The 18,975-nt window shown below is 40.6% G+C and overlaps 1 protein-coding gene across 1 annotated transcript in view; it reads right to left on the bottom strand.

Moving 5' to 3' along the window:
• Positions 1-13,064: 13,064 nt before the first annotated feature.
• Positions 13,065-18,975, bottom strand: part of irs1 (insulin receptor substrate 1) — a 42,219-nt gene continuing 36,308 nt past the window's right edge. Inside the window, 1 exon segment of the mRNA XM_007896405.2 lies at positions 13,065-14,187. Coding sequence (XP_007894596.2) covers positions 14,183-14,187 — 5 coding nt within the window. The 3' untranslated portion in view covers positions 13,065-14,182.

Raw genomic sequence — 18,975 nt, 5'->3', positions numbered from 1 at the left:
CACTGTGTGGGCAGGCTGCGAGGGAGAGGATATAATCAAAATGTAAAAAGCTGCACTTCCCATTGAAATAGTAATGAAATATAGAAGATCCATATTGTCCCTTCTTTTGGGGAACACTGTTTATTGAGGTTCTGGTTTACTTTACTAGATTTCCTCTTGAGTTTTTTTTGTTGGCAAGCTTCCGAGCCCCTAAACCATCCAAAAACAATACATAAGGCACTTACAATACAGCTTGTACCCACAGCGAATAGTTCAAATACTTCTCTCATGTGGTTTGATTTACCGAGAGCCAGAAGATTATCTTAGTTTTCAAATGTTGGGTTCTCCCCTTTTAATCCTAGCAGCTTGATCCAAGCACGTGACACTTTTCAGCCCTGACAATAACACAGCACCAATACATGTATCCTCAACCTCACTCTTTATCTTTGAGTGAAATTCATAGTTCCTACTATTTGCTGGATGTGTGTAAAAAAAATGAGGGCTTCCCCCAATGACTCAGTTGGTAAAGGCACTGCTGAGCAGAACACTAAGCTACGCAGACCAGGAAGATACCATATCCACACACCCCCCACCATCCCCCCCACCCAGTCTGTGCTGAGAAAGCTGGTTTCACATGAGTAGTGACAGGAGTGTTCAATGTCCCACGGCTGGGTGGGGGGGAGGAAAGTGGGAATCACCCACGACTGTGGCCATCCCCTTGACCTGGTGATCACCCGGGGCCTCACCGTCTCGAACATCACCATCATCGATAAATCGATCTCAGACCACCACTTCATCTTCCTCAACACCTCCGTAACCCTCCCCCTTTCTCAACCCTCCACCATCACATACCGTCTGTGGAACAAAATTTCCTCCCTCTCCCTCTCCACTGCCCTGGAGTCATCTGAACTCCTTCACCTCTGGCCTGCCCTGACCGATCTCCCCTCCTCACTCTCTTTTCTCCACAACTCCCTCTCCTCCATTCTGGACTGCCTTGCCCCCCTCACCTCCCGAACTGCCTCATACTCCCGTAAATCCCGCTGGTATACCAGCCATCTCCGTTCCCTCAAGGCACAAGTGCGAGCTGCCGAATGTGCCTGTACCAAATCCAAACTAATGGTCCATCGGCAGATTTGGCTTCACCACACCAATATCTACTGCTGCGCTCTTGCCTCTGCCAAATCCTCTTTCTACTCCAAGGTTATCTTGGAGGCCAAGGACAACCCCAGTCTTCTCTTTTCCACCACAAATGTCTCCTCCGTCCACCTTCCCATGCCTCGCCCTCCTCTCCTCAAACTCCAACTGTGAGGAGATGCTGGACTGCCTCGAATCCAAAATCGAGGGGATACGTTCAGCCACCTCTGACCCGTCCACTGCCACCTCCACATCACCTCTCCCTCATGACACACCCCCCACCCATCCCCTCCTATACTCCTTCGACCCTATCTCTCCCTCCTCCCTCACTGCGACTGTTCGCAAACTCAAACCCACTACCTGCTCCCTCGATCCCATCCCCACCTCTCTCCTCATCTCCCAGCTCCATCTCCTGACCGATGTCATCAACCTCTCCTTGTCCACCAGTTCAGTTCCCACCCCCCACAAACAGCCATTCATCACCCCCATCCTGAAAAAACCTTTTCTGGACCCATCCCTCTTCTTCAGCTACTACCCCATCTCTAACCTCCCATTCCTCTCCAAGGTCCTGGAACAAGTCGTCGCGTCCCAGCTCCGCTCCTTTCTTTCTCCCCATTCCCTCTTTAAACCCATCCAATCCTGCTTCCATGCTGCCCACAGCATGGAAACAGCCCTGGTCAAAGTTACTGAACATCTGTGATCAGGGCTCCCTCTGCCTTCTTGTTCTCCTCGACCTCTCTGCCGCCTTCGACACTGTCGACCACTCCATCCTCATACACCGCCTCTCCTCTTTACTTAATCTTCGCGGACCTGCCCTTGTCTGGTTCGATTCCTATCTCTCTCACCATCTCCACTTTGTTGCCTCTAATGATTTCTCCTCCAGTCCTCACACTGTGATGTCTGGGGTCTCCCAGGGCTCTGTCTTTGGCCCTCTCCTCTTTAATATCTACATGTTCCCACTTGGTGACATCATCCGCAGCCATGGGGTCAATTTTTATATGTATGTGGATGACACCCAACTCTATCTTTCTGCCTCCACTCTCAATTCCAGGACCACTGCTGTCCTGACAGTCTGCCTGTCGGATACCAAGTCCTGAATGCGGGCAAATTTCCTACAGTTGAATGTGAACAAGACTGAGGCCCTCCTGATTGGCTCGTGCCAGCGCCTCTGCACCTCAGGCTCTGGCAGCATCAACTTCCATGGTTGCACACTTCAACTCACCAAGCCAGTCAGGAACCTGGGTGTCTTGTTCGACCATCAATTGTCTTTTCTTACCCACATCCAAGTCACGACACGCTCTGCCTTGCTGCACTTCCATGACATTGCCCAACTCTGTCACTACCTCACCCCTCAGGCCGCTGAAACTCTTGTTCATGCCTTCATCACCTCCAGGCTCGACTATGCAAACGCCCTGCTTGTCAGCCTTCCCAACTCCTCCCTCCACAGGCTGCAGATAATCCAGAACTCTGCAGCCTGTGTCCTCTCCTGCACCAAACTCCCTGACCCCAGCTCGGGTCTCAAATGACTGTCCAGCGCCTTGGGACGTCCTCCCGATGTGAAAGAAGCTATACAAATGTAATCTTGTTGTTGTTGCACCTCAGTTCCTTATCACTATCCAGCAGCACTGCTGTAAAAAATATATACTAAATGGTTATGTTTCGCCCACAGTCAATTCACCTTATCATATATTCTGTGAAGTGCTTGGAAATGTCTCAACAGTGTGATAAAACGCTGTATCAAATGCAAGGATTATTATTATTACGGGGTAATGGCTGGAATAAACTTGGCTGTGATCTAATGAATAGCCTGTTGACACTCATAGTCAAGGCTCACTCTTTAAGATTGACTGTGTAAAATCTATCCTACCATTGATTTTATCATCTCCAATGGGGAAACTATTGTATAAATTCTTCTTGAACGCAAGGCAATCCAGAAAAAACTGAAGAATATTCATCCACCTCTAGATCTCTATTATTCAGCATTGCATGAATTTATGATTGCTGTAAGGATGTCAAAACCAAGGAGTTGGAGCAGTTTAGATGGTACTAAGAATCCATCCTCCCTGTGCGTCTTTTTGGGACTGGTTGGCTCCAAGATGAGATGCCTGGCAATGGAAGATTGGAATTGTACCAATCCTCTATGGCAACGTTGGTAGTCTGAACCCTAAGGTAGGTTCTCTAATTAACTGCTGATGATAGACCAACAAGCCTGCCTCATTAATGGGACTTGTAGGAGCAGAACAATCATTGAGGACTGGGATCTTTTCCTACTCGGCATCTGTTGACCCTGAAAGGCAAAGCCCTAAAGGATAGCATGGTCCTAACTGGGCAAGCAATAGGAATCTTATCAGTTTTTGCAATGTTAAATTGTGTAGTTTCATCTAGTTAAACTCCAGCAGTTACCCCCACTGATCCCCAAGACTTGACACTTGCCAAACTGCGGTGGAAGCCAGTTGTACTACACTTCAGGCACAGTGTGGGTCCACAGTGGATCTAAGTGAACTCGCATTCAACCAGGTCATGTTCCAATGGAGCTGCCTTGTATCAAGAATGAGAATTGATAGTTACAAAAGTCTGGCACTGTATTTAATGGAATTGAAGTTAGGAGGACATCAAATGGAATAGAAACATTCAAAAATGATAAGAGGTAAATAAGATGAAGGACGGTTTCTATCTGGATTGAGGAAAGGAGTTCCAGAAATTCAGGCATAAGTGGCTGAAGGCAAGGACGTGAATTGTGGAGTGGAGGAGACGAGGGGCGTACAGAATATATCTTCGGGTTGTTAAAGCTGTTATCACAAGTGTCTATTGAAACTAGTCCATTAAAATTTTAAAAAGAAATTAGACAAACACTTGAAGATTGTCAAAGTACTGGAAAAAGAATAAGGGGATTAGCATGGGTAGCTCTCATAAGGAAGGAAACTCTGTAGAGATATGTTGGACTGAAAGGTCTCCTTCTGTGCTGAGGCTTCTATGATCTTGAGGTAATGATTTTATCAGCAAATAAATTCATCCTTGCATTGTAATCTGTTATTTTTTTCATTTCAACAGTTAATACGTTAACCAAGTTAAGGGTCACCACATCCTTTTCGTAATGCGAGTTGTTAAGCCCCTCCTCATCCTTTTCTTCTTCTCAGGATTGCATTTGAGTGAAATTCCAGTTTGAATAGATGCCTAAGTTTTCTGGTTTATACCTGCACAGACACAGCTCATTAGCTGCAAGGTTGGATTTCACACTGCAGTGTAGAGGTTGGAAGAACATCAAAAGCCAGGCCTGACACATCTATTTACACAATGTTAATGATTTACTGAGTGCCAACTTTTACAACTCATTTCCTCTTTATGCTTCCTCTTGGTATTTAATGACAGAGCCTAATAAATGGTCTTATTTCTTAACTAGGCTAACCATCCTCTTTTTTAATTTTACATAGGATGTGTAAAACAAACAGAATTAAAGTGAGAGGATTTCTGCGTGGATTTGGAAAGCAGTCATTCGGAAGATGAATCGTCTCAACGTTTTATCCCCTTCCTTTTTTGAAGCCATTGTCTGAAACTGGGGTACAAGTCCACGAGTCTTAACCTCTGTACATGACCCAAGAGTCATTCTTCATTTGTGATTGCAAACAGCAAGTGTTGGCAGGCCATTCAACCATGTGGGTTTCCTCTTAGCACAGCCAAACCCAATTCTGCCCTCATCCGTATAGCCATCCTGGGCAAAGATCAGCTAACTCAGCACAGTAACTGAACCTGGGACCTTCTTAATCTGTATGGTTCACAATAAATAGTAATTTTATCAACTGAGTTATCAGATAAACCCTGGTTAGCCTTTTAATATCACTTTATTATTTATCTACTTTGGTGGCAATAAATATTGCCTAACAACTTATTTTCATTGCACAATGCTCCCACGTTACATGTGTGTGCATGCACACACGCACATACACATGCATATACACACACACACACACCATCAGATGGTGAATCTAAATTGAGGTAACTGGAGTTTGTTCCACAGACATTCGACTGTGTCTAATCAAATAGGTAGACAGACCACAGTCCACATCCGTAGAAGCAACTTATTGATATGACCTGAAGCTACTGATTGACTCGGTTGACTGTTCACATCTGAAAATTGCTGGTGGAATCCAGTCAGCCTCATGTTGTTCATGCTCGATGTAGGCAAAGTCTATTGAAACGGAAGGTCCAGGTAGAGAGAGTCATAATTGTGCAATGGAAAGGCGAGATGTCACCAAACAAAAAGTTACGTTTCAGAAAAGGAAAGTCTGTGAAGGCAATGCTAGAATTGGATTGGTTTGCTCTGTACCACTGAGGAATGCGAAAAGGGGGTCCTGACTTGTTTACGGCAACAGTAACTGTGGTGAAAAGTGGGAATGTGCAGAGACATTCCGGCTAAACTTAGTGACGCATTTCTGCATTCCACTGGGCTGAACACTGTACCTGTTCTGTGAGAATCCAAACCAAGGAATTTGTTACTGGTAGAGGGCACTTACTTTTGTATATTATAAAGGAGATTATCAGATCATTGGACTTTTAGGGCAGGCTCAGTTCCTGCTGAAATGGCTCTTTCAAAAACATTCTCTGCCACATTGGCAGTCAACACCATACACTTATTCTTTAATTGAGTTTGGGTACAAACAGTATGGAAATCTGTTTTCCATCACATACATCTGCGTAAGAGGACACGCTGAAAGTACGTCTGGTTCTCAATATTACAGCTCAGACTCTAAGAAACAGAAAGAAATAAAGGCCCTTTGGGTGTCTGCAGTTTGCTGTGAAAGCTGTAACATAGCCATATTTTCATTTTCAGTTTGGTTTAAGGTACCGGCTTGTGTTCTCTGAGCAAAAGAATTTCAACACAGTAATATAAAGTCTTGTTTAAGACCCTTTAAAGACATGTGGAGTCCTGTAGCTTAGTGGTTAAAACACTCGCCTCACAAGCGAGAGGACCTGGGTTTGATTCCTGGCCGAGCGAAATGTTGAGCAAATTTTCTTACTCCACATGCTTCTGATTACTGAGCAGTAAGTAGGAACCCGGTTGTTAGTCGAGTGGCAGATCACTTTTCTGGGGTAATAGTTCCTTCAAAATAAATAAAAATAATTTGGTCAATCAATGATTGTTTGTGGGACACTGCTGTGCGCAATTGGCTGCCGTGTTTCGCCCACAAAATATAGTCAATTCACTTTGCAGTGTATTCTGTGAAGCACTTTGAGATGTCTCAAAGACATAAGGCGCTAAATCAAATGCAAAGATTAATATTATTATGGTATTTCATTAAAACTGCAACTTTTGTGGTGCCCTAATGGTCTGGTTAGTAACGAGTGACTCTATTGTGCAACTTAGCCCAATGGACCAGGTTTGTGCTGAGTTAACTGACCTGAGACAACAGTAAGGGCGCTACAATTTAGCTTCTCCATCCTAGGCTCGGGAAAAGAGTCAGATAGTGTCTACTGAGTTGCTATCCAGAGATCCAAATAATGACGTGCACATATTATAAAGAGGCACAGTTTCATTGGGCAATATAGTAATTGACCTTGTTGGCATGTGCTTTTAGTGGGAATTCCTCATTCAGCAACCAATGCAGATGTGTGCCCACAGTGCAAATTATGTACTCACCTGTGCACCCATGGAGGTCAGTACCGGGTAGTTGAACATGGTTCAAATGAAGAAGGTTAGCACCCATGAAACTACTTCCCAACTTGAATTGGACACTTTCTAAGAGGGGAAAAAATAATGCTAGTATAATTTCCTTGTGTGGCTTTCAAATGGAACTATTTCAAAATATTATCTTTTTCAGACCACCCTTTCCTCTCAGTCAAACCTGCACCGCTGACCTCAGTTGGGCAGAGCTCCGGTTATGTGCTCAAAACAACTCTGGGTGGCCAGCAAGATACATAGTTCAATCTTTCCAACCTGGATCCCACAGATTGCTTAATCAGCCTCTCCGGCTTCTCCTTCGCCTGGGTAATTGGTGTAAAAATTGGCAGAATATCACAATGTGGTCCTTTGAATGTTTTAATCTGAAGGTTATAGCTAACAGAGCTAAATAGCGAAAATGGATGGCTTAAGTTTCAACATAAACACTTCTATTTGAATGCCATAAAATAGATTCTTCATGCGTTTGAAAATAACCAGGCTCAGTAAAAACTGAAAGAAATCAAAGCATTCAATTAGAAATAAGAACTTGCATTTCAATAGCACCTTATCATCTTGAAATGTCTCAAAGTACCTTTGAGTAATTATTGTTAAGTTCAGTGACTGTTTTTGTAGGTAAATTCAGCAGAGATGAGACCTTGATTTTAACATCTCGTCTGAAAGAGGGCACCTCCAACAATCACTTCTCATGTTGAATGGAAGATGCTAAATTAAATGTCCAGGTCCACCACTGCTTAGCAACTTCCTTGTTCAAGAGGAATTGCAGTTTAAATCTTTTCAGCTGAAAAAAATCCCTTGAAATTTAAGTGTTTTTACTTCTTCTTTTAAACTTTTTTTATTACATTAAAATTGATGTTGTACTTTAATTTAGGTGTTAGGTCTTTCTTTGGTCTTTATAAAATTATCTGTACTCCCTAGACATTCTGATTAAATCTTATTGTGTTCCAAAACAATTCTCTGCAATGAATGTGGTCACACAATTGAACCTTTTCATTCTGTTCATAGATATAAGTACAGTATGAAATCTGGAATAAATCCCTGAGTTTTGGGTGTGGGTTTCAAGACATTGAGCAGACAGAAAGGAATTTGCTCCCATTCCACTTTCTTTTAAGCCAGCAGCTTACTTCAGAGGCAATTCAAGTACGTACCTGAACTTTGCCCTCTATATCTAATAGAGATATGAACTATTTACCAGCAAAACACAAGGCCTAGTCTGCACCATCTGTAATTAAGACTTCCTTTTATCTAACCTGTGCATTATCTGAAAAAGACCAAGATTGTGCAAGAGAGAAACAGAACCCCTCACTTTTAAAGAGCTGTTGTCTCAGCTCTTCCAATTAGTTTTAATCCAATAGTATGCTTTAAAAATGTTATCGATGTGGTCTTTCGTATGAAGTTGGTAAGCAGAAATCGGACACCCAAATACGAAGACTGGGTGGGGGTTGTCTAACTGGATCTCAATACTGTCCTTGACTAAGTTTGCTCACTGTGAGGATTGATGGAGCGAAACATTAACATTATCAGCATAGACTTACCTAAACACTACAATGTGGAAACAGGCCATTCGGCCCACCAGTCCCTGCTGATGTTAATCCTCCCCATGAGCTTCAACCCCCCCCCCCCCAAATCTCCTCTCCCATCTTCCTTTATTCCCTTCTCACTCATATTATGCATTATGGTTCCTCAAATACATTGATGATTTTTGCTTCAACCACATCTTCTGGCAATTCTTACCACCCTCTGTATAAAAACGTTATTTCTAAACAGCCTTTTAGATCTGCTACTGGCTATGTTATACCCCCCTTGTTTTGGACTCACTAACAAGTGGAAATGGCCTAATAATTCTGTAGGAATTCATTTACAATCTTAACAACAAAAAAAACTTGCATTTAAAAAGCACCCTTCACACGCTGTAGCATCTCAGAGCACTTAACAATGGTGGAGCTCAAACCTGAGCCAGTGAGAAAAGGAGATGACAACTGGCACAGCCAAAGGGGAAAATCTTCAGATGCCACCTGAATCTACCTCTTTAAACACCTCTATCAGATCCCCTCTGAATCGTCTCAACACCAGGTCTGTTGGGATAGTCTCAGCTAATCAGACTTATGTTCTATGCCAATGATATGGGCTCAAAATCTCACAAGGGATAGAAAAATGTATATATTCAGTGACCCAACACAAGTTCGGCCTTGCTCTTTCAAAAGCCATTTATCATTTTCCCAAAACAAACAGAAAAAGCAATTGAAGCTCAGAATAGATAATTTTGTAATGGAATTTAGAGTTTCCTTATGATAGAACTTGATGTTGTACAGTGTGGTCTATCACATGCTGATCACTAAAAATAACAATCCTGTATTGCTCCTTTTTAATGGTATTCTTAGCAATCCATAGGATTAGATCCCAGGATTTTAATATCCTGTGATTTGGGTTCAAATCCAGCCCATATCAATAGGATTAATCCTTCCTCTGCTTGGCTTTAAGACTCGGAAATTAACTGAGTTTGGAACGATCCAGTTCACAATAGTTTTATAGTTTTTACAGAACAAAACTTATTCTAATTCTGTGTAGTTTGACAGTATCACTTATACCCTAAATTTCAGTCAGAATGGCGGAAGAGTTACTAATAAAATTTTAAGATTTCAATAGCACATTTCTTTTTGAAGAATTTAAGAAATCCTGTCAGCCTTTTTGCATATAAAATACTTTTTTTTGCAACTTTTTCTCAGACCAGTGAAACCTATGATGGAGATCATAGCAGCCTCCGTACAAGAATAACAAAGTAATCAGCAAGCTTATCCTCAGTTATGATTTGAAAAGACTAGCATGTACGTGAAGATAAAAGTACCTGAAGTGACTCCCTGCTGAACTTTCTTTCGCACATGGACAAACAAGGACTGCAGAGAACACTTTCATGTTGCACTGCGCAGACTACATTGCAGGAAATGGACGAATGCCCTCTACCCTGCAGCTATGCCTTACCCCAGGCACCGGAGATTTACACCTATGAAATCTATCATATACTGGTAACAGGAGCACCAATCTTCCTCGAGTGTCATCTTTTTCTCTAGTCACATTTGCAGGTATGTTCTTAAATTGTGATGTCTTAAACTACTGCAGGCTTTACGGTTACTCCTGAAAAAGAAATATTAGCAAGACTTTTTTGCTGCCAGACAGAAAGTGCCTTTTCTTACTGTCTAGTCACCTATCTTTCATTATTTATTATATATGCCATATGCTCTACACCAACATTTAATATCCTTTTGACTAAGAAATGTGACATTTTATGATGTAGTTTTCTGTTGTCTTTTAAAAATGTTCTGGTGAAGAGCATTTACTACATCCTGTCTATGCAATGAAGCATCTAATCACTCTGTCAAAGGTTTTTTTAAATTGCCTTTTTTGAGCAACGATTGACATGGGAGGAGTTTGGTAATAATAGTATTCCTTGCATTTAATATAGTGACTTGTCACGTCTTCGAGACTTCTCAAAAGCACTTCACAAAATATACAGTAAAGTGAATTGACTGTATTGTGGGCAAAACTATCTAGCTAGACAGGATGTAGGTCCATAACCACAAAGTGCACGGTTGGGATATAGGAAGAGGAAACATACAACATAGCATAGTGATACTAGTAGGAATGCCTATACTTTTGTTTTTCTTTTTCTTAAAATATTTGAAAAAACATAATTATTTAGATTGATTTTTCTAAACATTTTAAAGTTAAAAGAATTGTATCGCAATACTATATACAAAAAAACTTAATATTTTCATTGTAAATAGTTACTTTACACAGGAATTATCCATTTATCTTGGGTCAACGAAAGCCAAAATCAGGTTAACGTGCACATAAAATATTGCACAATTTTTAACACCCCCCTTATTCCCCAAGCTTAGGAAATGAGAAGTGCTGCTGTGCTTGCACTCAATTGGCAAACACATTGTCGATAAGTTCCTGTTGGTCAACTGTGCCTTGTAGAGGAGCCTTCTTCCTCTATTTCAGGATGTGCGTTTTCTCCAATCTCATGTAAAGTGACAAGAATGTGACAATCCTGCTCCATTTCTGGGCAACAGAACATTTCTCTCCACTTAAAACGTTTCTCTTGGCTGGGGTCCATGAGTTTAATGTGGGATTAAGTGGCCATATATTGGGGCCATATTATTGAGGCCATAGCCCCTATCCCACAAACAGATCAGTATCTGTTTGTGGGATAGGGGCTATCAGTGAAAACTGTGAATTGCATGTGTACCTTGGGATTCAACTATCAGTATGCAAAATGTGCTATTTAACTCCCCCTACCACCTGAACATTCAGGCTGCAAAACACGTTCCTCTTCACGAATGTCAATGGACATGTGGATAGAGCCACGAACCTGCAACCTATTACCTCCTGAACTTTCAGGAAGCCAGTGGGAATCTTAAAAGTGAAGCCGATTGTTGATTTGTTATCTTCAACTTCTTCCAAATCTGATGGCACTGAACACCAGTTGCATTGAAGTACAACTGGTTCAAAGGGTTGGTGGATAGCAAATTCCAAGTCTCCCCCTGGATTTTGGAAGTGGGTTGTGTAGAAATTGAGAACGACTGCTACTTTCAAGGCCACATATAGCGCTGTCGTGGCTCAACATCTAGGCTGCAAGGCCGCGCTTATGACGACTACCATCTCCACCATGTTGTTTTTAGGCAGCTTGCATACACATTCCTCCTGTCATAAGAATCCTGCATTCAATATAGTCCCTTTCACGTCTGGAGGCATCTCAAAGTGCTTCATAGAATTTGCTATAAAGTCCTGGTACTGTATATTTTGTAGGCAAACACAGCAACCAATTTGCGCACCGACAAACAACTGAAATAAAATGAATGTCTAATTTTAGTTGGGAGATTGCTGGCCAGGGCACTGGCAGAAACACTCTTTTCAAATAGTGTCGCAGGATCTTTACCATTCACCTGAATAGGCAGACGGAACATCGGTTTAACATTTCATCCAATTTCTTTAGATAAACTGTTAAACTGACATGCTCCAACAATGCAGCACACCCCCAGAGCTACATTTGAGTGTCCTCCTAGACGGAGTTCAAAGTCCCGATTGAGGGCTTCTGATTCAGAAGCAAAGGTACTGCCGACTGAGCCAGCCAATATCTCCTTTGCCTTCTGAACCTATGAGGTCACTGGTACCTTCTTCCCTCGGGACCAAGTAGCTAATACATGTGGCGGTGTATCGCTGTGTGCCTCCTCTCTGCATCATCCTCTGTAGTTGCCTGTGCTAATCCATGTCTCGCTTCCATCTAGTGACACCTGAGATGCTGCCACTGTGTAACTATCACTGCTATAATTGCTGCAGAGGCAGAAAAAAATAATGCTTATGTCTTTGCAGTGAAGGCACATGTCCCCCTTAGAAAATCATAAACTCTGAAATTAGTCCCGGGTTAATTTGTGACTTTACTTACCGGATACAGCTTCCACCAGCACCATCTTAAATCTGTTCGGTAATGTTGGTCCTAACAACAGTGTTTATACGCTATTAGAATGGGTAGAGATAGCACAGGGAATGAAATTCCACATTCTTCAAGTCAAATCAAGGGGACAGACCACGACTTGATGGCATTAACTTGAAGGGGTTTTATGGTAAAAAATCTACGGTATGTGGTATGTATTTTAATGAAATAAGTAAATTTCCCCCAAATTCTGTAACTTCTGCAATATTTCCCTGATGGAATAATGCATTGTAATATAATAAGTTACCCTAATGTTGGGTAGAATAAAGGAAGCTTTATCCAGTTATGTAACTGGCCTTGGGAAATTCAAAAACACTGACACAGAGTTGGATAACAGGATTAAAAATTGGAATATTTGTAATAACCCCTCTCCTCCTCCCATATAAAGGCCAATTCTTGCAGTGTAGTGCTCTGAGAAGCTATCCCATGAGAAGGGTGTTATATAAATGCAAATTGTGGTTGCACAAATTGTTCATGTTCTGCAGCAGGCTTTCCAAAAAAGTGCAGTTCTTCCTGCTTCAAACCCGAATATTGTACAGTACAATCCTTACTCTTTGTTCCCTCTGCAGCCTCACTCCTGCATATTCCCTTTCACCCACTACGTAGTGTAAATTTCACAGACTTGTGTCTCCATGCAGATTAACACCTAACATCAACAGAATTTGAACATGCTTCCACTTGTGTCTCTGTAACTTCCAGCAAATTTATGAATGAGGCTTCTTGTGATGTGCTTTCAGCTGCTTTAGGCAGATCTTAGAAAATAGACAAGCAGTTAATCAAATACAACATGGAAAATTTAATCATTTCCTAGTTTATTACTTACAGGGGGAGGAAAAGAAAAAAAGCTTCCAGAATTTACAAACACCACATTGTCTAATCCAGGGCAGGTCTTGTCTGTATACAATGCCCATTTACATTATATACATAAAGGAAGACTGAATTTGATTTTTTTTAAACTATGGATTCAAGTTCCACTGATGTTCATTAAGTACCATGTACAGTAAAGTCATCATCTCCTGACTGTAATATATCATCTCACATAAAATACAAGAGTATAAAATTATTGTGGAAACAACTGAACAAACAGCAGGATTATGTTACAGGTACTGTAACGGTATCAGTGAATGGGACTGTACACCAAGGCCTAACTTCAAGATTATGCTATTTATAAACAACAGCTTGCATCCAAGAATAGGATCGTAATCTATTCTTATTGCGCATATTCACAAGTTTTAAGCAAAATTTGCCTGTTTAGAACAAAGCAGAAAGGTTACCTCCAGACACATCAATAATGGATGTGAGTTAAAAAAAATCAGTTCAAAAAACGTAACGATATAAAGGAACTGAAAATGTTAAATATTATTTTGTATTTTCCAAACATTAGCAACTTTTTAAAAATCAATTTCTATATTTAATAATTTACAGCGAAAATCCTTAATATTTTCAGCAGCAAGTGAAAGTCAAGATTAATGTAACATACTCATTGTATGTGTGTGTTACAGTCCAGGTTAGGTATCTCTGAGTTTGCATTGCTCACAGTGTTTTAATATCCGTTTACTGAGACAGTTGAAGTCTGAAGTAGAATGTGCTGATGAGGATTGCCAGGAAGGGGGAAGAAGCAGATTTTCTGCAGTGCATGTCACAAGTGCACGCTGTGTGCCCCACACACATCCACACATACACACACACACACACACACACTCACACAAGCGTGTGAACATGCAGTCCAGTCAAACAACTAAGTCCTGAGGTTTCTTACAGCAAACCGGAGTGATCTTGATGTGTCGTACCATCAGTTGCATGAAAGGGAGTGAGGTCCTGGTTGTAACTGTACAGAGGATTCAAAGCCTGGGTACTCATTAAGTCCATGCAAGGCTTGCCAAGGGATAGGGAGGGAGTCATCATTCTGAAACAGGAATGTAAAGAAAAAAAACAAATCAGGATTTTCTCAAAATGACAGAATAAACATACATTATAGTCATTTTATGCATATACAGATACACATTGGACTTGTCTGCTCTTCACAAGAGAAAACACATCATGAATAAGGTGGAAACACTTCTATCTTGCCTGTTGAACATTCCATACTTATTAACACAAGGACCTCACCAGGAAAAAATGCTGTTCTAATAGCAAAGTCATTTTTAAAAATAGTTACAAGGCCTTGTGAGCTCACACACAACCCAGTGCACATCTGTTTTCCCAAAATAGACACAAACGTCTCAAGCAGGAGGTAAGTGTGAAGCATGTCACCTCATAAAACCAACTTTGTTTTGAAAAAACTTGATTCTAGGACATTTTGAGGGGACTAAAAGGGATATAATCCAAACCACACTCTACTACAGCAAATATGGAGGAAATTCCCTATCAAGGGCTTATTTTGCCTCCATCAGTGATTTTGGTCAAAAATCTGTTTCAAATAAAAATAAGAAACAGACTGAAAAGCAGTTTCGACAGTGAGTTGTCATATTCCTGAGATATAAACTAACATTCCACTGTACTTAAATCACACACATGAACTGTTCATTTGAGTTTGTTTGATAAATGAATACTCAGAAAGATGAAAAAAGGTAGCTAAGTTGGAACGCAATTCATCAAAACAATTGATTACGACTCAGAATGTTAAACAGTGCCTTGTACATAGTGCACAGCAAATGCACAATCATTTCTTACACTAATCGCATACACACCCTAACACAACCCAATCACACACAGACGCCATAAACAAACACATACACAAATACATACAAATAAAAACAAACATACACAAACAAACAAATAAACACATACAAATAAAAACAACACAAACACCACACCTGTTTGGTTCATACACCATCTATGTACCACAACTGCCACTCCAATATCTCTCAAGTATTTCTCACAGAATGCATTTGAATAGAAAGCCAATTTGCTCGGCTGTACAAAATCCTCAATCATTACACTGAACAGAAAAAGATGCCACAAAAATGCAGAAGGGTTGAATTAAAAAGCTATATACTGAGTACAGTCCACCCAAAAATCAGCAGGTGCTGTACATGGACTTAACCCATTATGTTTGCTTTTTATTACTTATTCAGCCTGCTGCAACTGTGAATACTGCATTAACAAATAATGAATGTTCTGTTCATCTGGCAACTTGCTGGGATCAATGATATAATGGGGTTGACATTAAATTGCAAGCATTTGAAAAGATATTTGAAGAATGACTCCTTATTTTAAGAAAGAAGCAAACCAAAAGGTCCTCTCAAAGTGGAGTTATTTTACATGAAACCATTATGTAGCTCCCAATTGGTTGTTAGATTCATTTGTCAACTTTATCAAGAAAACACTTGTACTCATCAAGGTCAATTTTGGGAAATGCGACACTTTTGTAATTTTGGCATTCAGCCTTGTGAAGGACACCCAAGTCAAGGGCCAGTTCTCCATGTGTTGACAATGGGGTCAACCATGCACTGATTGCTAAAAAGAGTGATCTTTTCATTACTTTTTTTAGTTCAAAATCCCATTATGAAACAAAGCAAGAAAGATTGCTATTTTGCGCAATCAACAGAAGACAAATCTCACTTTCCTTTAACCCCAATTTCAGAAAATTATCCTTGTCTAAACCAAATTGTGCACTCCTGTACCAGTCACCATCCTGAGCAAGTTGCCAAATTACTACCAAACTGTACACTGTTCTGTTTTGTGGGGCTCATGCTCACTACAAACATGTTGAAATTGCACTGCTTAATTTTACGCTGAAAGGGACCAAGGCCATTCATTCCATTGTTGCACTTCAGCTTGGTTTTGTTGGTAGCACTCTATTGCCTAAGGCAGAAGGTTGCAGATCCAAGTTTCATGGTTGCACCTCAAGCTCATTAACTAGACTGATACTTCAATACAAGGCTGAGGTTTCATGCTTCGGATGTATTTTAACTGAGGTTCCACCTGCTCATTGAGGTGAAAAATAACAGTAATCGAAAAGAGAAGAGAGATTCTTCCTGTGTACAGGAAACAATCACCCCAGTAACAAACTGGCTGTTTGTGGAACATTGGTCTGCACAAATTAACTGCAGCATTCATGTAGAAATAGTCACTACATTTTAAAGAATACTTTGTAAAGCACATTGTTGTAATTATTCACTATATCAAAATTCAAGGATTATTTATCCTGTGTTGCCTTTGCATCCACTTCGGAGAGCATAAGAGAAATTATTTTGATGGATTTCTTGAATTTGCTCTAGGTTAGATTTGATTTTGCTTGGTATAAGAATTCACAGCATTATCAAGTGTTTCTAAAACGGCTTCACATGCAAGAAGCTCTGAAAGGGCAGAAAGCAGCTGGGCTGGTGGCAGTTACCAGCCTCCAATTTCTCTCCTCCACTATAAATGGGCCAGGTTTATCAGCAGGGGGAGTGGGGCGGGGGGGATTCAAAATGTGCAGAGCTGTTTTCGAAAGTGTCTCTACACTATAAATGACAGTAGGATGACGGAGTTTAACCGGGATTAATAGCTATTCAGCAGCCAATTTGCTTGTGTCATTTCAATGATCTACCTAATTACACATAATTATAGCACTCAGGAAGGAAAGAGAATTAAGTGACGATCAGATGCGATTTCTGAGTACTGGCCAAATCAGTGTATTTACCATCTCCATGGGTAACTGATAACTTTATACTTAACTGCAGCAACTATTTTTGCAATGCATGACATAAAACTTAAAAAAATGAATACATGGAGGCAGAACAAAACTCCCATGCCCCCCCAAGCAGTTTTGATTAAGGTTTTCCTTTAAATTATTTTGAAAATGATGGTTGAGGAAAAGGATGCTTGAACAGATGGCATTAAATACAAATTCAGGAGGAACAGGAGCAGAGCAGTATCCATTGAGTCACCACTGTACAATACTGCAGTATTATTTTGGTATCAGGGCCAAATTATTAGCAGGCACACATTTTCTTTAAAGAAAACATTAATAATACCTTATGTTTAATGACAATCTTATGACTCCACTCATTAGATAAGTTCCACTACTTCAGAACGTAAAAGTTAAACATTTACAAGAACGTTTTTAGTGAAAACGCAGGAATAGTAAAGTGCCCTATTAACTAGATTGAGAAGCACAAATAGAGTTAAGAAAAAGTAACACAGTTAGGAGATTACAGCCTACTCCTGACGGTCACAAAGAAGCATCAGTTTTTTCCACAGAGATGAAACTTGACAACTGGGGTTAAACTCTATTCATCCACACAACTATAGATTCGGAGACCCTTTGTGCAAGTCAAAGAGATGAAAGCAAACCCCCCAGTAGCTGTCAGCACTTTACTGCATGTTAACCACCACAGTTTTGGTCATTGGAAGTGAGAAACTGTGAGGTTGGGCACTAGATTTTTGGAAAGATCCTGTACTCCTTCATGACTCATTAGCATTGAATGCTCCACGATGTGTAGTTCCCAGTCACCATGGACCCCGATAAAACAATAATTCTCACACTATGCTGGCTGCTGTCATCTAGTCAGTTACATCTGTTCAGAGTTAAGGTAGCCTAGTGATTACTGTGTCACAGGCCAAAGCAAGGGAATGCAATCAACCAAAACACAACTCAATCTACCTTACATCTTTGGAACAAGTCATTGCATTCCTTTCAGAAGTCGATATTCAAAATTTTACATTTTAAGGGTCAAGTCATCCTAATAATACAGTAGTTACTTCAACTGTACCACGTGCATAACCAGTATGAAAATGTTTGTTTTCATTCTGGACTTCTACATATTGTTGGGACGCAAACCCTCAACATTTTTGACTTGTGGAATAGAAATTTTATGATTCAAAAAAATTGTTTTAAGAAAAATATAAGCTACTGTGACCTAGACTAATCATCCCAGCTTTTGAAAACGTTATTCCGAAGCAGCAGTTCTACAAAATATTACTGGAAAAAAAACATGTTATTCACAAAGAGTCGTCAGAACTATTGGTATAACTGACTTGCTCATAATTTTGAAAAGGAAGGCTAGTCTGGGGAGAATACAGTACTTACGCTTCAAAAGGCACACTCTTTAACTCTACTCTTGAAATACTTTCATTCATTTTTTATCATCTTAGACATCTCCAAAGCATTTGGCAGAGTCTGGCACTGTGCCCTTCCTAACAAGATATCTTCTTGTGCCCTTCTGCCCAAGTTTGTTCACAGCTTTGTATATTCCTTAAATTGCTCTGTGCTGTAGTTGATTCATTCTCTAACTCAGGTGTTTCCCAGTGTTCTGTTCCCTCTCCAACTCTCCATGTTACTGACCCTTCTATGCTCTTCAACCCTACCAACTACGTTAACAATGACCCCCCTCTACATTTATAAACTTGTGAACTCCACCAGTGCACGGACTTCCATTCCTCTTGCAGTGCAATGACTTACTCATTAAACCTTGCTTTCACATTTTATCTCAGCCTAGACAGCAGTTAGGGCATGACAATTGGTTTCTGTGTCTTTGGGCTAAACGAGAGAAAAAAATATCCATCATCAACTTCTGATCACTGCAATTGCTGATCACCCTCCTGGAGAGTGCACAAATGATCAATGGATGACAACATCTTGGCTCTGATTTTCTCCAGAGTTCAATTGCCTTCTGACACTAAATTCACAGATCAAGAAAGGTGGGTACAATTTGTTGTGGAACATAACCCAGCAGAGTCATTGTCTTCAGGAGGGGAGGAACAAATT

This window comes from Callorhinchus milii, unplaced genomic scaffold (genome assembly GCF_018977255.1).
Source record: "Callorhinchus milii isolate IMCB2004 unplaced genomic scaffold, IMCB_Cmil_1.0 Scaffold11, whole genome shotgun sequence".
NCBI lineage: Eukaryota > Metazoa > Chordata > Chondrichthyes > Chimaeriformes > Callorhinchidae > Callorhinchus > Callorhinchus milii.
Note: the sequence above shows the minus strand (reverse complement) of the source record. Positions and strands in the feature narration are given on the sequence as shown.